The sequence below is a fragment of the Centroberyx affinis genome, unplaced genomic scaffold (genome assembly GCF_046629955.1).
Source record: "Centroberyx affinis isolate AG114_WGS23_722 - 3 ecotype Tasmania unplaced genomic scaffold, CSIRO-AGI_Caff_v1 ptg009474l_1, whole genome shotgun sequence".
Taxonomy (NCBI): domain Eukaryota; kingdom Metazoa; phylum Chordata; class Actinopteri; order Beryciformes; family Berycidae; genus Centroberyx; species Centroberyx affinis.
The window spans coordinates 82,959-105,137 of NW_027284543.1; the positions used below are offsets into that span (position 1 = coordinate 82,959).

Genomic DNA, 22,179 nt, shown 5'->3' on the forward strand with positions numbered 1-22,179 from the left:
GGCGGGTAGGGGAACTGTCCAATTTGCTGTTGAGCCCTCTGGAGTAGAGCTGAACTCAACTAATTGAAATAAAAATAAAAATTGCAATATGAACTTCTGCATTTTCCAAATCGCAGAAGCTGCAATTAATTGCTTAAGTGAGAGGGGCGTCCAAACTGGATTTCTGAACAAGGTGTTTTAGAGCTGCGGGTAATCTTTGGTTCAGGAATCAAGTACAATATTGATGAAAACCTTTCATCATACTCAAACTCAGTAAATCCTGCACACTGACATCCATTTTCTTTGAACAAAATCACTTTTCTTTAAACAATTTTAAAGTATGACAAGAAAAACTGTAATTGCGGTATTCTGTCAAATAATCGCAATTCGATTTTTTGTTCTCTTTCAGCCCTATTCTGGAGTTATCATGGGCCTAATTCAACAAAACATAGCGATGGGAGCTACTCATACCCTCCATGACACAGTATACCTCCACTCTCTGCCTTTCCTCTAACATTCAAGCCAGCTTTCTGCAGGCGCTCACCTTAGCTCACAGCACGAAGGATAGTGACATCAGATCCTGTGTACTGGTAATGTCTTAAACTGTGTGTGTTGGGTGAAAATGAGAAAGTAAGGCGAAGCAGTTGCCTGGTCGTTCGACTGACTGTCTAAACCATCTTGAGTATTACAAAGTCACAGGATTAGTATATGAGTTTCATTAGAAAAGGAGATATGCACCGTTTGAAAAAGTGGTATTAACTCTTTTCAAACTGTAGAAAAACTGAGCAAAATGATGGTATTTTAAAGGATATTATATAACTTGAAGGTGCAATAAGTAAGATTTTTACTGCCCCATAGCACAAAATGGCCATAATATATCTGGACTGATAGGGTTGTTGATCGATGCCAATGACTCACTGATTACCTCATCAAGTGCTGAGACTTCGCCTTACTTTCTCATTTTCACCCAACACACAGAGTTTAAGACATTACCAATACACAGGATCTGATGGCTTTCAAACTCACTTTCTGTTCTCCTTTTTGGAACAATTCTCTCTAAGGAAAATGTAACTTTATTATTTTAATAATTTTTGAGAGTCTTTCTTCTTTTGACAGTGCCACTGTAATGTGCCATCAGTTTTCTCCTTGCTATGGATTCATTACTCCTCACAAAACCTTAAGAAACAGAAACTCAGATGCCCATAATATGTTTATTTCTGAAGTTATATTACTTGTATGTAATTATGTGCTACATATATGTAAAAATGTTATATTTCTTTAATACATACAGTATATGTAACTTGTTAAAGGTGAAGTTCATAGCTCCTACATCAGCTGTTTTGATGGTTCAATGAGCCTTCATACTACTGTAGAAAAATATAGCAACCTGTAGAAAAACATGTGGAACAATGGAAGCAGCACTTGCTTACTGTTGCGCTGCGGTTTCTGTCAGCGCGCAGACAGAGTGCCTATTTGTCTGCCAAGACACTGACATATGTAGTTTTTTCGCCCTAACAGCCTCTGAGATTTAGGTTTCTGTTGAAGCGTGACCTATTAATGAACCATCACCTCTAACCGTCGACTGAACTAAAAAAAAAAAGAAAGCTGACAGCATCACATTTTAAAGCACAGTGAGCTTCAAACTTAAGAGAGCCTGAGAAATTATTTCACCAGTCAAGCTTGGAGTGAGGAACGGCAGCATGGCAAAATTGCCTTACCTGTGTTTGCTTCTTGTGATGGCAGGCCCGGCACCAGGTCAGTCTGAACACTAGTCTGTCATATTGCTGAGAGGTTCATTCCATAATATTGGTTTTTGAGATATATTTTTACACAAAATGCATTCATCAGTAATTAAAAAATCCTGCTGATTCCATCCTCAAAGAAATGTAATTAATGGTCTCAAGACAGCTGATCTCCTTAAATAATAATCCATAAACTTGACTTTGCTTTTGTTTTGTAAGCGTGTCAGATGATTCAAATGGTTGATATCTAATTTTGGAATGAAACTCCATATATTTAGATTTTTGATATATTAACCCTAACCCTAACCCTATATTTACAGTATTAGAGTCCCATAAGATTTACTAGGTGTTGACAATAATCTATACTGCCACAATGAATCATACGGAAAGGATACAGTAGGATAGAAATAACTGTAGTCAGTAGTTTTTGTGTGTGTCATCTACACATTTTTGGCTGACACCGATACTATGGCCTGCACTCATGCTCCTCTAAAGAAGGGGACAATGTTGAAACATCTGTTTTATTTTCTGCTCTCCCCTGAATGAATAAAATAATATAAAGAAGGAATATGCAGCCTGTTTTTGGAGTGCAGACCATAGTATCTGTGTTGGTTGGTCTTCTGTTTTGGTCTACACACCAGTTCTGAGTGCAGGTGACTCTCTAATCTTATCTACAATATTTGGCCGTCACACCTGTTTTGTGCTAAGTAGAGGGACACTCATAAAAGTCAATAAAAATGACTCGATGAAAAATGAGCAACACGCGCCAGGCTTTGGCAGTATGTAAGTAAATAAGTAAGTAAACTTTATTTATGTAGAGCCTTTCAAAACCAATGTTAAACAAGGGGCTGTACAGGTGAAAATCAAAGAATGTAAAAGAAAAACAGTCTGTGTCAGTCAAATTTTAGTTTCTAGCTGCTTGGAATAGCAGATAGCTGGTTTATCACACTAGGAAGTGTTGGGTAAGTTGTAAAATTATGCTAAATTGACTTCCAAATGGTTTCAGGGGTTGTCTAGACTTTCTGGCAGTCACTGAACTGTCTAACTGTCATCTACGCAGACTAGAATACACCATAAAAAAGTATTTGCAGTTGTCCCAGGTCTGGTCTGTACTTTTTTAAAAGTTCCTTGTACAACACATTGCTTAAATGGCTGTGTCTTTGGCCCTGACAGCGACCCCGGAGGGACTGAGGGTTAGACAGTATCCTCCCTCTCTGCGTGTGATGCGGGGTGAGACGGCAACGCTGTCCTGTCACTTCAAAGTTGAATCCCTCAAGCACGGGGTCCAGTGGTACAAGATGAGGCCGGAAAAGCTGCGCGTCCCAAACTCGCCCCGGAGGTTCGCCGTGGAGGAGAACCAAACCTCATCGCTGGTGATCACCGAGGTAGCACTGGAGGATTCTGGGAGGTATTCCTGCGAGGTGAGCGTCCTGCAGAGAGATCCGGAGTGGGGGAACGGCACTGAACTCACGGTCTTGGGTGAGATACGAGTGACACGTACATAAGGAATTAAGACACCCGCCATTACACCTCGATGCTTTATTGCAATTCATTAGTATCACTCAGTGTTGTTTTGTTTGCGCAGTGATGTTGCCTCACTTGCAATTATCTCTCATTTGTAGCCTTTGAGCGCCAGGAGCAGCAGCATTTAGTGTGAGGAGGTTCAGCCAGAGTGCCGGTGCGGACTATGCATCACCACAAAGAGACTGGCCGAGCTCTAATCCATAAAAATTCAAGTCATGTGAAATTCCCTCTGAGTTCATCTTTTTGCCTGAGCAGTTTCATGACAGATCTAGAAATAATCACCCCGGCACCATGCGCAGTGCCTTGTATCGATCTTTCCCAGGGAATTGAAACTCACCAGAAAACAAGGCAGGGAGGGATGGCCAAATTATTATGTGGAAATCCCTCATGCGGAAGAAAAGCTTCCTTTAGATTTTCTCCGGTTGCTATGTTCGCTCCACCAAATAACTATAGATATATATTCACCTATTTTACTGCTGTTTTATTGTTTTATTCCTGTTTTATTCCTTTTTAACCCTATTTTCAATTCTTATCTGTCTTGTTTCATAATTTATATTATTGGCTTTTAGTTGTTGTTTTGTTGTGTGTAATGCATTTTGCAACTTTGTTTTGAAAAGGGCTATAAAAAAAAGTAGGTTACTATTATTATTATTATTAGTAGTAGTAGTAGTAGTACAAATAATAGTAGTACTAATAGTAGTAGTAGGACAAATAACAGTAGTAATTTAGTAGGTGAAGCAGCAGTTTTTCTTCATAGTCTCATATTTTCTCATTTGTTATATTGCTATGAGTATATCTTCATCATCATCATACTATAAAGCAAGGAATCTCTGTCTGTATGTGTGTCCTTCGCATATCTCAAGAACCGTTCGTCCGATCTACTTCACACTTGGCGGGTGTATTGCTGGGGACCCAAGGACGTGCAGTGTCGGACTGGACATGCAACACATTCAATATTAATAAACTTTGAATAAACAAGCAAACAGCGCTCTGTGCAGCAGCGGGGCTCAAAGCAAGCGACTGGAAGCACAGTGTCGAGTGTGAAGTTTGGATGAGCGGTTCTCTAGAAAGCTGCAAGCAGCAATAGCGGAGGCCAAGCAATTGGCCCGTTCTGAACAGGCATGTTTTGAACGGGCACTGCACTAGTTTTTATGAAGACAGGCGTTTATTTTTATATTTTTCATTCATTTTCTTCTTGTTTCAGTATGTTCTACCTGTCTCCCCTCTACTGTGGGTGTTTTGCACATCCTCCATACATGCTGTAATTCATATATTTTCACATTTATCGTTCATATATTTCTACTTAATATGTCCTATTATGCTGTAATTGTTGGTTGCGTTATATATGATACCACCCCATTTGCTCTATTTTTACCTTTTTTGGTAACACTTTATAATACAGCCCGCGTTTTAGAGTATACTGTAACTCCCCTTCATTACCATGTAATTTCCCTGAACTTACGGTGTAACTTCCTCGTATGAATCAGTACATATAAAATACTTACCGGTTCCTACTGGTACTTAAATGTAGGTACAGTGGAAGAAAACAAGACAGCGAGGAACAAGGGAGTAACAATTGGGGATTTGGAGTTAAGGGTTAGGGTTATGGGTTATGACACTTATGACACATGAGCTAAGAGTTATGACATTTTGGCCAAATAACAGTAAAAGAAAGTTGCCTACCCTAGCTTTAAAGAATAAAAACATTTTTTATAACTCTCTGCATACCTTATTATTGTGTAATTAAAGATATAAATATACATATTATTACATTACTGTATTGTTAGTTTTTCGTCCTCGGATGAGCTTTCTTCTCCAGCCTGCCCGTTATGAGCTGCTGCAGTGCTGGGCGAACAGGCCTGCTAGGAGCTAATTTTCAAAAGTATAGACCCATTTCTCGACATTTTCTTATTCAAATTCATACAATGAAGTATAAGAGATAAGCATAATAAATCCCCAGAGTGTGGGTGAAGCTTGCCTGCCGAACTCACATGCATAAAAAATGATTGTCACAACTGCCATGAGCAAAGGGCAAAAGCATTTGTTTTTATTGCACTTCATCCATATACATACTGATTCACACAAGGAAGTTACACCGTAAGTTCCGGGAAATTACACGGTAAATGTCATGAAGTTACACTCTAAAACGCGGGCTGTATTATAAAGTGTTACCTCTTTTTTTCCCCATGCTGCTTCCCTACTATTTCCTGCTGCAACAATCCAATTTCCAATGGATCATCTAATCTAATATAATCTAATATAAATAGTAGTATTAGCAGAAATTCTGTTAGTTGTTGTAAGTAATATTGGTAAGGTTAATGTTGCTCTTGCTGATGATATTGAGGTTGTTGTTTTAACTGCTTTGCATCACTTTGCTTCTCCCCCCGCCTGCCCCTGCTAGCTCCACCTTCTGCCCCCAAACTCTTCCTCCAGGTTCCCTCGGACCCGCAGACCGGTCAGTGGACTCTCCTCTGTCTCACCGGGGGTTTCCACCCCAGCCAGCTCTCCCTCACCTGGACCTACCGGAGTGCAGCAGATATCGATCACCTGTCAGTCAGCAACTGCACCCTTCCCTCTATCCACCCTCTCAGTAACCTCTCCGAAGGCCCGGCCCCGGGAGTCCTGTCTTCTGATCGGTCGATGAACTCTGTGTCAAACTCGATGCCTCTGCGTCGCCCCGAGTGTTTCCAGGTGATGGACAACCACAGCGGGGCAGTTTACCTCGCCAGTGCGTTCTCCCTCCCGCTGAAACAGTCCTTAGACAGAGGAATCACCTTTACCTGTAGGGTGCAGGACCACCCAGCCATGACCGCTGCTCTGACCGCCTCCTTTACCTGGGGTAAAAATCACAATCACTTTATCTCTCCAGTACAGTAAATACACAGGGATTTGTCTTGGAGGCATTGGTGCAGAGGCTGCTAATTGTAAGGCAGTATGTACTGACACACGGTTCAGGAAAAAAACAGGACCTCACATAGCACAAGCTGCTTGCTCAGTGTTTGCCCCACTCTGCTGTTTATGTAGGTCAGACATCGATCATTCCAAGGCAACAGATTGCCTGCAATATTGCATACTTGAATGAATTAAAGATTTCCCCGATCAACATTTAAACACCTCTCCTCCCAGGGAAGAAGTGAATGTCCATCAACCAAAGCCAGTTCAACCTTCCTGATTTAATTCTGTCTCGCTCAATAATGTGATAAGTCAGTGCTAATCAGTGTTGGCCCTTTTTTTTTTTTGCTCTACATTCTAGACGCTTCCCCTAATGAGCTAATCGCATATTTGAATATTGCCAAGATGTGCTTCCTCTCTGGGATGACCATCGTGTTTTTGTTGGAAGGTGAGTGAGTAAACCTCTTATCAAGAATTACAGGGAGCTGTTGTGCAAAGCTATTTAATTTATGTGTTCTTGCTCTTCACAGCAACCAAACATTTCTGCATGCAGAGAAAGAGATCTGTGCCTTGTGAGTACAATATTCTCCCCTCTGCCTTTGACAAACACTTCACACACACACACACACACACACACACACGCACACACAAAGGTCTTTTTTCTTCATAGCCATATCTCCTTATCCCCATAATCTATCACACATTGTTAGGAAAAAGTCAACACTGACGCAATCCATATTTGACCAATCACTGTCTTCCAGGAAATAAGAAATGAAATAGGAGAGAAAACAAAAAGGAGGACTGCCCGGCTTTCAGTGTCTCATCTCAGCGGACCAACAGACCAACCCTCGACAAACAGCATCACACAAATTCAGGCCCTGAATCACCGCAGAAAAATGAGAATTACGCCCGACTTTCCAGTTCATGTGTGACTATCAGTAAACTGCGTTGTGTATACAGCTCTTTCCCATATTTGAAAGTTCCTTGCAATTTTCAAACCGCTTGCTGCACATTCTGCTTAGCTTTCACATATTGTATATCCTCTAAACTGTGACGCAACGCCGGTGCCTCTCTCTACATTGAAGCTGTTTATCTTTGTAACTCTTTATCACTGCGGCGTGCTGACTAGAATGTTTTGGGATTTGCTTATTGTGTCAGCGGCTGGTAGCTGCTTGCACATCTTAGTCATTCAGTCAGGTCTGTATGTCAAAGTGAATGTTTCATGCATGATCCACCTGTCAGGCAGATACAGTAATCAGCTCAACCTCCGCAGAAGCCTAATCCTTAGATAACAGGATTAGAGTTGATGCCGGCGCCTCCTTGTGTGATAGCATTGTTTATGTTTGCAGTGTGTGGGGTGTGTTCTTGATTCACGTGTCGGAGAAAGTTCATTGTAAATATAGTCTTGCCCACATTGCCAAGAGTGCCAAATGCAGTCAGTAATAATGACCGTTAAATTTAGAGCAAGCTGATGTGTCTATAACCAGATTAACATAAATGTCAGAAACAGAGGCTCAAACCTTATTTCAATAAACATGTTTATACTCGCCTACTGCCTTCATTCATTTATGAATTTATTTATCTATTCCAAACTGCTTTTAAGAATATCTTTTCTGCTTGTACTTTATAGTTATAACTGACTGAAAATATATCCCACATCACTGGAGGTCTTTTGAAAAAAGAAGACATGCTTGATTTTATTAATTTATATGATGCAATGGATATTTACATGTAATGTTCACATTTGAAGTTCACGTTCACTTTCATTCACTTTTACTCTAGTAGTTTGTCTTTCTCTCTTTCTCTCTCTCTCTCTCTCTCTCTCTTTCCCACACACACATATAGACACACACATGCACGTGCGCACACACACACACACACACACACACAAACAGAATCACCTTTTACCTAAATACTGTACACACCTAACAATTATGTGTCATATTCAACACATCTGTATCTAGTTCAGGACAGCACACAGCACTTTGTGTTCAACACAAGATGTTACAGTAATAGTGGCACATACTGACTCACAAATGTTATTAACAAATGTTGTGATGAAACAGAAATGTGGGTGTGAGTTCAAACCAGACACAGGGGGGATGTGTTGAAAATGCCACATGCTTCTTTTAGACTGTACAGTGGTGAAGCTTGTGTTACGTGCTTATCTCTATTGCTGAGAGATGACGTTTGAAGCTGTCGCTTAGATATTCAGTTTGTTGGTGTCGCTAGCAAAGCGCTCCACCTGACTGCATTAAGAACAGCTTGTGAAATCCCGCTGTTATGTAAGAAATATTTTTCATTTGAATCTGACAATTCAAAGTATCATTATTGTCCTCTCGAGCATGTCAAAAGTTTTCCGTCCCCTTTCAGTCTAATGTGAAAATTAATAGCTGTGTAAAATGATGGGCTTTAACTACATCCAACACAAATATTGACTGTTTTTGCTTTCGAGGGTTATTCTATTATGCATCTCTTTATTTGTTGCTGGATTCTGATGGTTTTGAAGCTGCAATGAATAAAAATCACTAGCCATACTTAACATAGCACTCCAGCATTTCATGTCTTTGTGACATGAGGATAACTTAGACCATAAAAGGGATAACACAACATTGGCCCCATTGTTGTTAGCAAAATATTTGTTAAAAATTCAGTAACATGTAAAAATATGTAATAACTTCATCATATGTCATTTCTATTTATGTTATTGCACTCACTTTAAGAACAGAAAGATTGACAAACTGGATCCCATTCATTTTTGCCATAGGTGAAAATAAAGATCTGGATGGAATCCAAATGACGACAACACTTGGTTTACGCATGTGCTATTATGTAGCTGTGCAACCATAATACGTGAATTGCAGTGGTACAGCATTGCACTGCAGAAACCCGTGGCGGCCGGCTCTTGTGAGTTTTGTTTTCCTATCCTGTCTCTAATCCGAACAGGAAGTTCACCAGTGGAGGATCAAACACAGACACAGACGGTGGAAATGACAAGCCATTTTCTCACGTGTAAAAACATAAACATAGCTATAATTTCCTGCTTCCAGCAATGAAGAAATAACAAATTAGTGAAGTCAGCCGCTCACGGCTCCCATTCAGTCAGCTCAGATAGCATTGATCTCCTCTTGTTTGTGTTCCTTATCTTTTGCGGTCTTGTTAATTCCTTCCCGAAAGGACCAGAGCGTGTGGCAAGTCATGCACCTGTTCATCCGTCTTTTAACCCCCTCCATCACACTGCCCACCGTCCCTCTCACAGCGGAGGAGGACAAGTAGAAAATAAGGGGGTCCAGACAGGCGTTAAAGGTGCTACACAGCAGCGCCTTGTCTCTCCAGTCGGGACTCTTCCACGTAATAAAACCCACGATGTGCGAGACGTTGTAGGGCCCGAAGCAGAAGGCGAACACCAGCAGCGTCCCTAGAGCCATGCCGATGGCCCGCAGGCGCCGGCGCCGGCCGATGTGGCGCAGCTTGGAGAGGATCCTGATGAAGTTGATGTAGCAGAAGCTGCAGATCAGGAAGGGGATGCAGAAGAGCACCACGCAGAGCTCCAGACGGAAGGGCAGGAGGATCTTCAGCTGAGCCGCCGTGAAATTCTCATAGCACACCTCCTCCCTGTCAGGATGCGGCCACACTGTGGGCTCATGTGCGCCAAGGCTGTAATTGGGGCTTGTTGAAAAGTTGCTGTAAGAGGCAAAAGTAGCTGAAACGTTGTTGCCTTGGTCATGGGTGACATTGGAAGAGTTTTCCGAGCTTTCAGAGCCGATGAAGGGCATGATGAAGACGATGCTGAGGTGGAGGAACGTGAAGACCCAGAAGAAGATGCTGGCCGCCACGGCGTACATAGGCCGGCGCTTCAGGGAGTGCTGGATAGGGAACGCCACGCCCAGGTAGCGCTCCACGCTGACGGCGGTGAGGAAGAAGGTGCTGTTGTAGATGGTCATGTAGAAGATGAAGCCGGACAGCGGGCAGAGAATGTAGGGCATGTCCCACAGCATGTTGTTCATCACCTCTTGCATCTTGAAGGGCAGGAAGAGGAGGAAGAGGAGGTCGGAGATGGTCAGGTTGAGGAGCAGGATGTCGATGGGCGTGGCTTTCTGCCTCACTTTCTTGCTGAAAGTGTAGAAGGCGAGGACGTTGGCCGGGAAGCCCGTCACAAAGGTGATGATGTAGATGGAGAGGCACAACCCGGTGTGGCACTCCTGCATGGTGGCCCTGGTGTAAGTCAGTCACTCGTGTGGGGGATCGAGATGTGTCACATTATGTCCTGGACTCTAGGGGGATGAAAGCGCCCCAGCACAGGGAGGTTTGATCTGTCAGGCGGTCGGGAACGTCGGGAGGCGAAGGCTTCTTATTGGGTCAGCGGCCTGGAACAAACCCGGCTAGACAGCGTGGTTTTCCTGTCCCCACTGATAAACCAATGCTCATCGTCTCCTCAAGGGCTTTGAGCTCTGCTGATAAGAGAGAATGGGAAGAGATTACCACGCTGCACACCACAGTATTTCGGCCTATTGTCCATTTGACACTCTGTGTTAGAGTGCACTGAAAGACTTTTTACACCATAAAATTACTAGAAGTTGAATGACCACAGCAAGAAGCTGCAAATAAGCTCATTCTGTAATATATCCCTATTTCAGGGGTTTAATGTAGAGCTGAATCCTCTTTTAATGAGGACCCAGCGTTTGGGTCTGGCACATGGGTTTGTATACAAACCATGATAGCTCTGTGTTATTGCTTCCTCTGTCATAAATACAGTACATGATGCCTTATCATTAACTCCCGACCACTGTTCTCCTCATATTATGCACAAACACAGGACAGGTTGTGAAAAAGATGATCCTCATAAGCGTAATGACTACACCCGGGGAAATGAGTGACTCGAAGCTTTTTTATGGCACAACTTCACAGTATGGTTTTGTATTCAAAGCTATTTATATAGAAGAAATACAAAATAAACACTGAAGCAGGAAAATTGCAAGACCCTTTAAAAAAAACCAATAAAGAGTAAACAGTTTTTTTATGAAGAAATGATGCTGACTGAAATGATGATACTAAGAAAGGCTAGTTGCTTACCCTCTATGTAACGTACTGCATCACGTAAGAGTGAATAGGTAAGACAGACACTCCACTCTTATACTGTCCAATGACTAAGCTGGGGGAAATTTTCACTGGCCACCAGAGGAATGTGATGAAACCGAAGAATTGCCACCAATTTGAGCAAGTTAAAGACTTCCTCCTTGCTATTGTTGGTGGCGTGTCATTTTACATGTTATCGTTCCACCACCACAATCTTCCTATTTGAATATTTTTTGAAAAGACACTACCTCTGAAAGGAGCAATTGTAGCTTACCTTATTCCACAGTGTATTTCTTGGCACACCCACACGCGGTGATTGCTCAACTGTTTTACTTGAGCTCCTCTATTCACCACCCTTCAGCTCCTACCTGCTGCCGACTGGCACGTCCGCCTATTTGCATGATAATCTAAACATCCAGTGCAGATAATGGAAATTATTATTAGGGAGATACTGCTGCAATTTATCTCCCACGCTCGCCAAACATGGTTTCCGTGGTAACAACTGGCCTTGCTTGCAATATGAGCGACGCGGGTGGTCATGGGCTCCGCAAGCCTGTCTGGTCTAGGTTATTAAATCTTATTTAGTTATCCAGGCCCAGTGCTTCTATGTGTGTGTGCCTCTTCATTATGTGGGAGAGTGAAAGAGAGAAAAGGCATTTGACACAAAAGAGACTGACCTGTTGTCAGAGCCGTCCCTCCCTTTCCATCATGTGATCGGGCAAGCAGGGCCACCTGTATGGCTATCCAAACACAGCCGGGTTGTTTGGATAGCCATATACTGTACGTAATAGTAATAACCATGATTTACGGGGTGATTAGTGAGACCGATGAGACTGGATGTGCTTATAATTCCTTCTCATTTACTAACGAGTGAGTTTGTTTTGTATTCTATAGCCTATAGACACAGTGGAAAAACTTCCAGGGACGTGCTGTGAGAGATCAATGCACTTTTTGTTTTTACCACCTAATATCACAGCAAGCACGGTCAAGTTTCTCCTGAACAGGTAAAGGATGAAACACAAGTAGGCTAGTCATGGTGAATTTCATAGTAAGAGAGTTTCAGGTAAGAGAAAAGAGCTTTTGAACTACAAGGTGCACAAAGAGGCCTTTTGATGTTGCCTAATGTATGTAAATCACTGTGAGGCACTTTAAATTGAGCTTGGTTCTTACAAATAGTTTTTAAACACTTGCCTGTATGTTGATTCCGGTGTGTATGAGTTGGATTTTTTTGTGACCTTTTGACCCTATTTGATGTTTGTCCCGCTGAGCTTTTCAGTCTTCTCTCGCCCCTGTTACACACACTTATTTAAAAACCTCTTTTCGCTGCGTAAGACAAGTGCCCGTGCACTCCAGACAAGTGGCAACACAAAGAGGGAAAATGTATATCAGTATGCAGAGACACCGAACTCCTGTCTGACATTATTTTACTGGTTTATCATTACAAAATTTCTACACACTTCTGCATAAATTTGGATGATCACATTGTATTATGCAAGCTGGTGTGTTGCATCGTGAGGAGCAGTTTTACAGAGTCACGGATCAAGGATATTGTGAGAAGCTGTTTTAGCATAAACTTTACTTACTGTAATGCATGGTGATATTTCATCACTGCGGGATAACCGGTCCAGTAATTAAGCCAGAGACAATTCATCCTCTCGGCTAGAGAGAGAATAAATCAACAGAGAAATGTAGACACAGTCCCATTTTACACTTTCACATTCCATATTTTACTTGTTACCTTATCTTATAAAATGACATCAGAGAGGCAGAAAGAATAACACTTTTTCCACATTAGGCTATTAACCGTCCTGTGGCTCCACTGCCAGAGAAAAATCTCATATAAAGTATATAATATGAAGCACGCAAGGTTAGATTATTGAACATTCCTTCATCTGGTTGAAAGCTTTAACCTCCAGCATTATTATTATCAATAGTATAGTATTAGGAGGAGGAGGAAGAGGAGTAATAGCAATAGAGGTAGTAGTAGTAGTTATACAAGTAGCACACAGAAAAAAACTCCATTTTAACTCCATTTTAAAACACCATTTAACAGTCATTTAGTCTCATATTCAGTCTTCACATTTTTCTTAAAACACGAGAAAAATCTTGCCAATGGGGTGAGATAACTCCACTTGTTTCCAATGCAGTTTCACTTCTTTCAGGAGTTTAATAGAAATCAGAAGTCAGAAAAAGGCAGATCACTGATCTTCTATCGAGAAAATTAAATTTGATTCTACAAAATTCTTGAAACAAGTGGGATTTGCATTGGAAACAAGTGAAATTTTCTAACCCCACTGGCAGATTTTTCCACTTGTTTTAAGAAAATTATGATTTTAGTACTCAATAATAGACTGAATGACTTGTTAAGATGGAGATTTTTTGCAGTGATAGTAGTAGTAGTAGATGTAGTAGTAGTAGTGGTAGTAGTAGAAGTAGTAGTAGTGCAGTAGTAGTAGTATTGGCACTTTCGCTGCCAGTGTTGACCTGACATCTTGACCCGGACGGCAGGGGGCAGTGATGAGCCTGCTGGCAATAACACGGCTTCCTCTGTGCCTCTGAGGGCAGAAAACAAGCAAGCGAAGAAGAAGAAGACGAGGGGGTCCCGGCAGGTGTGGAAGGTGCCGGTAAGGAGGGCAATCTGAAAACCAACTGGGATTTTCCCAGTTCACAAAGCCAACAGCATGGCACAGGTGGAGCGGCGTGAAACAGATGGTGAACGGCCGCGATGTCCCCAAAGCCAGACCCGTAACCCCGAGGTGCTGCGCAGCACTCGGAACAATGGGCAAGTATTCACACAAAGCTGATGCAGCAGAATAATATTTGTGAGAGGGCACACAAAGTAGAACCAGGAAATGCTCCAGATACACAGGAATCAAACCGGAATGTACCATTGGAGCAGTTGGAATAGTCAAAGTAATGCATTATATAAACAAGGGTTAGACATATATTGGTTTGCCGATATCAGCCTTTAATGAAATAATGGAAATTGACCATTGTTGTCCACCATTGTTGTAAATTAATTCTTCATTTATAGACCTAAGGTATCCCAGAGGTTGCGTTAAAATCAAATTGAAAGATATTGAATATGGAGGCAAAATATTGGGGTATCAGCAGCTTCAATACAAAAATGTCACTATCGGTATCAATATCGGCCTTCAAAAACCCATATTGGAGCCTAATATAAACTATCATGACGTGTACCATCGTTAACTCCCAGAAAGACACTGGCCACCTTTCCATACAAGGTCTATTCACTTTGTGCTTGATAAGGCCAGTTTGAGGTGACATTCAATACTGGTGGCTGTTAGGAACAAGGTGTCAAGGTGTAGATGGTGTCAAAGAGCTCAAACCTGGACAGTTGGAGAATGCTGTGAAGCAAAATATCAATGGGCGTGGCTGTGTGCCTCACCTTCACGATGAAGATGGTAGAAAGCATGAAGCACTACTGCCTGGGAAGTCTGTTTCAAAGGTGATGATGTAAACAGACAGCCGCAGATTTCTGTGCTACTGTAATCTCCCGCCAGCATTCTGAGAAAAGGGAAGGAAATGAAACGATACGGAGTTTCTATTCAAGTCAGACAACAGTGGGGTAATTTGCAGTGTGCAACACCTACCTGGGAACCTCACAGTCCTCCCTCATTCAGAGAAACAGACACCAGCACTGAGAGCTTTACAGCCGAGGAATGCTCATTCAGTTACTTGAGGATGTTTTTTTTCTGTCAAGTATAATCTACTTCATTTAGATGATGTATAAATGCTGAGTCTAACAAGCTACGTTGTTCTTGACAATTTCAGTCAAATATTCCTGTCAGCATTTGTTAGCAAAATGTATGATCCATCAGTTTTTCATAGGATGGTTAGCCAGTTAGCTTAGCATTGGACACTGCAGCAGCCATTCTCCTCTACCATATCTTCCTTTTCATGGATCTGAGACAGTCCTAGAAGTCCTGTAGCAATTATGCTGTTAAAAACCAAATGTACAGGGGCCACATTGTTTTTGTTTAGTTTTATGAATAACATAATAGCATTAGCAAAGCTAGCTGATTCATGCTGCCTGGAATAAACAGGTTCATTTGTTCAATTTTACAGGGGTTTATCCAACCAGCATCTTGCAGTGATGGACCCAGCTGCCCCATTATCTTCAAATTTGTTTTGACACAGATCAAAAGAGACTCACCAGGTCCCATGTCTCACTCAGGACCGTATGCCAGCCAAAGTATATTAGGTCTGAAAGTCATTGCCACTGAAACCCCATTGCATCTTGCCTTTAAGACCCCGATGCATCTGAAAGAAATAGTTAATTGTGTTAAATGAAGTAGCTATCTCAACAATGAAGAGATTGCAGCGTTGTGCCTCATGGACTTGAGCATCCCCGAAGCCTCTTCACTAATCCCTCTGTTAATACCCAGTGCATGAACCTATAAGCTTCCTTATATTTGTGGTGGGAAAAAATAACAACATAATTCTCCCATCCTGACACAAGAGTTCAGTGGCTGCTAAGCCATAATATTGCTATTTGAAGAGTGACTTTGATTCCAACGTAGCTGGACTTATTTTATTCCCAGTGACACATTCATAAAGTAAAGCTTGCTCTGTTGAAAAGATAATCTTGTACATTTGGCTGGCAGCCTTATCAAATATGACCTGAGTCCAAAGAACAACTGTTGGAGGACATGAATTTGTAAGAAAAATAGACTACAGTGTAAAAACGGAGACAAAATAGATTTTCAGTTGCTGGCTCTCCTCCCATACCAACCAAACCGTTTTACAGTGATCACATCAATTCCTTTTATACAGCAATACCAATAGGAAATTCTCCTGTACTCTGCTTTAATAGTGATGTGCATTTGGCTCTCATTGTCAGACACGTGTGATCAATATTTCAGCCATCAACACGTGGCAACACACTCGCTCCATGTAGACTCGTAAATACAGACACAGAGATTAACTTTCAGGATAGGTAATAACTAAAGGATATGGACAATGCTGCAGACATTTAAAACTTATCCCGCTAGTGGAACTGGGCCAAATCATACACCTGTACAATGGATCCAGCCAAGGGGTTTTATTGGGTTATCTAGTGTTGCTGGGAACTCCTGGAGAGGCTGTAAAAACAAAGCTGATATGCAGGCAGCTGAATGTATGGATGTGTTTTGCAGATGGTCAGAAGGTACAGTCGCATACAGCCTCCTCTGTCGCTCATGTTTGAGGTTCCAAAGCAATAACGCTCTCACGTCATCCCCTCCTCACTGTGAGACTGAAAATGATGAATATGTACAACAGGAAAAAAGTTTGTTGATTGTTTACAGGGGTTGCTGAACTGTGTGCAGTGCTTACCCGCCTATTACGTCGCCTTTATTTGAAAGCAGGACTCCAATGTTTGCCTACTCTGAATTTACAATTAGCTCCCTGATTACCGACATTGTTAGTTCTGGCTTTTATGCTACACCTATCGCAATTAATCAACTATTATTCACAGTCTTGATTACAACATGCTTTTAGTCAGTTCAATGCCTTTAAAAAGAGTTTAGCTTTCATTGTACAGCTGCAGACAGTGGTAAATATATAAAACTGACATGAATAGATAGATGAATAGATGGCAGGCCTGATGCTAGAAAGCTCCTGATCCTCAGACCAGGAGCTCGGCTCATGAAGATAAACACTTCTTGCAAGATCAAAAAGCATAGCACTTAAAATGCATCTCATTACAGGAGCAAAAGAGTTGAATCAATGGCTTTGTCAAACAGCGGGTGATTGGCGAGATAAAAAGGGGGGGCCGTTTGGACCGGGGCCATGAGACGGAGACATCACATTCATTCATGAAGGTCGATGAAACTTTAAAGTCACCGCTCTTCTGATTAGAGTGTGAAATTGTTCGATATAGATGTACAGAATATACCTCTTTAATATCGTGCCAGTGTAATAGAAAAGAGAGCCGGAACACAATTGTGTTTCAGCGTTAAGATAAGATGAAAGTTTAATGACCCCCATGGGGAAATTTTGTAGCATTACAGATGAGTCAATTGGTGACAACCTCACACCAATGCTGTCTTCTAAAAATACTGTAAGTAAATCTAACAATAATTGCTCTTCTTCCACCAAATAAGATATTCAATTTGCAATTTAGTGTCATTAGATAAGCAGATGTAACTGACGAATTACCGTTAAATTCAAACTAAAGTGCCCAGAGATAGTGGGATGGTTAAGTCTCCCCTCCTCTGGAATCACAACCACATACAATACATCGCTTGCCTCGCTACTTTCCCGCTCTAGTAAAGTAAATAAAATTACTAAAAGGTGAGTGGAACACACTCCACTTGAAAAATGACAGTATACAAATTTGTTTCAGTGCATGTTTTGCACATAAACCTGACAAGAACCATTTCAAAACACATTGAGAGATTAAAAAAAAGAAAAAAAAGAAAAAGAAAAAGAAGTAGTCTGCTGTATGTCTGCCTGCAGGATGGAATCAAACCAAATGGTTGGATGTACTATGTATCATATCTCTATGCTTATATATATATATATTATGTATAAAGATTGTTGCTGTTTTTACTGCCACACTAAAAAAGATGGTGTTATTTTCTTCCTCTTCTGGTTGTGCATCATTAATTATATGTGCATTACACTACTATTTTGGATAAAAAGCATTCAAACATTAGTCAAAGCATTAGTCAAACAGGTGTCAACCATTTAAGAATCACGTCCAAGTATTTCTGCCTGTTTATTACCCCTTTAAAAAAACATATTGATGACTGCCAAACACCGATAACCACATGGAAAACCTTGTTACTGACAAATTCCAAAGACATTTTGCTTGTTTCTGTTATATAAATGTAATTCTGTAATCGAAATTGCATGGTGGCTCGTAAAGATTTGGGCTTTTAGGGATCTATATATTGTAAAAGCTTGTAAAAGAAGCCTTGCCACTTTAAATATTGAATATAAAGAAACTCACATTGCAGTGTATTCCAGCTTTGAAGAGTTTCTGCTTCCTCGCCCGAGTCTTTGAAGGTGCTGAACAAGTTTTGGGGCTGATAGGACAAACAGCGGGTTTTTTTTAGGTCAGCAAAAATGTCATCTCACAGAGACCTTCAATATCCCCTAGAAAATGTTGTCCTTATCAAAAGCTGCTCAAAAAATATATGATAGTGAGCAATTTTATTTAAGTGAACCTTGCTAAAATGTGTAAATGTCACTCGTACCTTCAAGGTCCCCAAAGGCCTGCTTAACATGAGGTCACATGGCCCACCAATGGCATTTGGAAGGGCTGAGATATTCCAAGTCTCTTCTGGACCAGAGTTTGCAGCTGCAAGTAAAAAAAATAAGCAAGAATATGCTGGTGCTCGCATTAAAACCCATTTTTCACCCATTTCCCTATCATTCAGGCTTAAACGTGGTACCTCTAGATCAGTGGTTCTCAACATGGGGTCCGGGGACCACCAGGGGTCCTTGAGGGGGTTCCAGGGGTCTCCAGCAAATTATTTCATTTACAAGAAGCTAACACAATTAGAAAATGTAGAAGAATGACTGTTTTGATCATAGTTTCTCTGTTATCTCTCTACCTACAGTACAGATAGTCATGGAATTGTGGACAAAATCATATCTAACAATAAAGATATTCTCAGATTTGGATCCGAGAGACAAAATCTCATCAAGCTGAGGGTCTGTGGCCCTAATGTGGACTAAATTATGGGTCCTTGATATGATTAAGGTTGAGAATCACTGATCTCGATAATACATTCTTGTTTCTTTTGATGCAGTCCCTTTGATTCCCTATGATTTGATTTGATTGGTAGTTGTGGTCTGTGGCGACCGGAGGCGGTGTTGATTTCCCCAACGCCGCTGCAGCGTTCATATTCTGTCAATTTTGCTTATATTCCATTTTGTTATCAACATTTAATCTTTGTTTGCCCTCTGTCACACACTTCACACCTGATCATCTGAGGAGGAGGAGGATCCCTCTCAGTGAGGCCGGTCCCAGGGTTTCCTCCATGTGTTTTTTTTTAACTAATGAGGTTTTTTGTTATTGAGGGTCTAAGGTTCGGGGGTGTCGTTTTTTTCATTTTTCATTTTATATTTATTGTGTTAAAATGTGAAGCCCTCTCAGACTCTAACTGTGATTAAAGTCACACTGAAATGAAACTTTTAGCTCATTTTAACCATCATACCTCATTCTTGAGTATTTTTATGTCAAAATTTCACTACCTTTACTTCCTGGAAAATAGAAACTCTTTAGTGCTGACTTCATTCTCCTCTTCTACATCTTGTACCAGGAGGCCATTATCCCACCCCTCTGCCCCTACCATCAATAAAACAGCCTTTCTCTCCCTCTCTGATTGGTTTACACTTTTGAATGATCCCTCCCTGCATTATGTTCTGCCCCAATATCCTGTTTCAACAGTTCATCACATTAAGGAAGATGCTCTCAAAATGCAGTTTCATTGTAACTTTAAGGGCTACACAAATAAATTTGACTTGACTTCTGCAATTTGACTACATTCTGCAACCAGAGTTGACTATTGAATTACTAATAGGGAGGTAACTATACAGTTCGGTAAGTCAAAACTGTTCTCAATTCCTATTTTGGGTGTAAAAGATATATTTAGAATTGAGAAGAAGTCTGGCTGAGGTGCGAGGCCCAAACAAGTAGGTCAACACATCTATATCAGATAACACACGCTCACACACAGACCACATATTTACAAGGGCACAGCGATGTACAAATACACAGAAACAAACAGTCACAGCCCAACGAGAGCCTCCTCCAAAACCGCAACCCATTACTGTGGATCAGTGAGAAAAGGGTGTCTCTTATTCCAGTCCAATAATCCAATATAACATGGGATGGGGCTCTGCTCTCCAGTCACAACCCGCTCCCAAACACCGGGACCTTAATAATCAGTCGAGGAGTGTATGAAATCTATCCAGCCGGTGTGATGCAAATATAAATCAGGCTAATAGCGGAGCGTAGCCTCTGTCCAGTGGGGTATTTAAAGCTCCGCTGAAGGCCTTGCGATGAAGGCATGTGGGTGAGCCGTGAGCACAGCGATACTTATCCCCGCGTCAGACGGAGAGCTGCCTGCCCGCTTAATCAGGGCCCCGCCGCCACGTACGCTTGCCTCCCCTGACATTTGTGCCGATGCAGTGGGCCCGGGTCGAGCTGATAGATGAAGCAAAGTGATAATTACAATGTTCTGTTCTTTATCTCCTTGCCATAATTATCTGCAAAAACTTAACTGGGCAGCGTAGAGAGCGAGAGGCGCTCGGTTTTGTCGAAACCCATCGGACCGGTTTGTCGTCTTCATGCACCGTGGATCTGGATTTATCCACTGATCTGTGTCATCCCTGGTTGGTATGTTGTGACTCTTATGTCTCCTGTCTATTACTGTAAGGTGTGTGTGTGTGTGTACTGAAAGTCCTTACAAGGCTCTATTAAACGCTGGAGGGTGTTTATGTGTTTGTGTGTGCATTGCCTGGCCTTAGATGAAGTTCAACCAGACGCTGGATCATCCATCCTATTGTTTTTCAGAAGAATCACCTCTGCCACAACCCTGATTCCTGCTATGAATATTATATGTATTTATAATATAGCCACTGAATAATCTCCCTTCCTTTTATCAGCAAACAGTGGAGTATAAAGAGAGGTCAGTCTTTATTGTCATGCGCACTTTATATTGTAAAGTGGTACTATTGGAGGCTGTGCTGACCTGTATTTCTCAGCTTACGTTGAAGGTTGAAAGTTAGACAAAAAAGCACCATCTGGATTATGAGATACACTATAGAGAGAAAATATGCACAATGAAAAGCAATAAACCCCATATGTTGAGTAGCCTTTTGCAAATTTTGATCAAAAAACACTCTACTGGATACTGTCCTCTTTTTTTTCCATTCTTGGCTCATATATGTATATTTTTAGTCGCTCATACATCTGTTTTGTATATTTTCCACATTCATCTTTCTTTTTTTTCTGCTGACATTAGATAGTGTTTTGCTGCAACACATGCCTTCATTATGACAAGAACTATCTGCCCTGCAGTTTGAAGAAAAAGCTATTTTCTTTGAATTTTCTACAAAGGTTTGTGTAAACGAAAGTATCTTTTGGGCACTTGGTTTTCTTCCCTGTGGTTCAATCAATATCTGACTGTGAAGTAGTGTTTCCTTTAAAATACTTTGTAGCTGTGTTTTTTTGGGGGTTTTTTTTAGCGCAGTTTTAGTTTGGGTATGATACCCGTCGCTGCTGCAGTTTCAGTTTTTCTTCCAGTGCAGGCTACAGTGCTAATTTACATGCTTTTGATGGTAAACTTGCCAATTCTCCACATTGCCTCTTTAAAACAAGAGAAAATAGGTCTTGGCTGCTGTATAGGGGGAACACAGCTGTGCATAGGGCTGTGTACCTGTCTTTGGCATACTGATTTTTGTTCTCAGAATTGTTTTTTAAAGCCTCAGAGGATATTAAACCGTATTGAAAAGACTTCAAATTGTTCAATTCTCACAATGAGCGCTCAAGTTCCCCTCTTGTTTACAAGAATTGTCACTGAGGAAGTCAGTTACATGATCTGATTTGCAAACGCAGATGGATATTAAACAGAAAATGATTTACTCAGTTGAAGCAACAAAACATAATGAAAAGAAATGGTATCGTGTTTCAGTAGTTCAACTAGCATCTTTAAACAAGCCTGTGACAACTGAGGATTTCCTTGTTGTTGCACACAGCAGAATAGTTTATTCTCTGTTATTTGTCTGCTGGACTGCAGACAAGAATAACTTTGCCAGTGGCTTGTATTTTAATTTCAGAAACTCACCAAAGCTGCACAGATGGTTACGGCCTTAAGGGGGGGAAAAAAAGGGGGGGAAAATGATCAATAGACAACATCAAAAATCCTCTCACTTGGCTCCCTCTTGTGGGATGATAAAGCATGGGAAGCTCTGGCTGTTCCAGTTGTTCCGGCTTAAGACTTTAATT

At 41.3% G+C, this 22,179-nt stretch overlaps 1 protein-coding gene and 1 long non-coding RNA gene across 4 annotated transcripts; both read right to left on the reverse strand.

The window, feature by feature from the left end:
• Nucleotides 1–7,898: 7,898 nt before the first annotated feature.
• On the reverse strand, nt 7,899–12,861 carry LOC139640445 (free fatty acid receptor 2). Of its 3 annotated transcripts, XM_071514640.1 has the most exons (3): nt 12,797–12,861; nt 11,488–11,620; nt 7,899–10,591 (listed from the first exon to the last, which is right to left on the reverse strand). In XM_071514640.1, exon 3 carries the CDS (start codon nt 10,343–10,345, stop codon nt 9,245–9,247), a length of 1,101 nt encoding a protein of 366 aa, XP_071370741.1. In that variant the 5' UTR covers nt 10,346–10,591; nt 11,488–11,620; nt 12,797–12,861; the 3' UTR covers nt 7,899–9,244. The 3 variants fall into 3 exon arrangements, with proteins under 3 accessions (XP_071370741.1, XP_071370742.1, XP_071370744.1); XM_071514641.1 differs by lacking the exon at nt 11,488–11,620 and having other exon boundaries at nt 12,797–12,838; XM_071514643.1 differs by lacking the exons at nt 11,488–11,620; nt 12,797–12,861 and adding an exon at nt 11,211–11,229 and having other exon boundaries at nt 7,899–10,588.
• A 2,539-nt stretch (nt 12,862–15,400) lies between these two features.
• LOC139640454 (uncharacterized) lies at nt 15,401–18,666 on the reverse strand. The gene is made up of 3 exons (XR_011694918.1): nt 18,419–18,666; nt 18,172–18,247; nt 15,401–15,497 (listed from the first exon to the last, which is right to left on the reverse strand). It is a non-coding gene; the product is annotated as an uncharacterized lncRNA (long non-coding RNA).
• Nucleotides 18,667–22,179: the final 3,513 nt, after the last annotated feature.

Excerpts from the sequence above, each read along its gene's own strand:
- LOC139640445 (XM_071514640.1), bottom strand. The coding sequence starts at position 10,345 with ATGCAGGAGTGCCACACCGGGTTGTGCCTCTCCATCTACATCATCACC.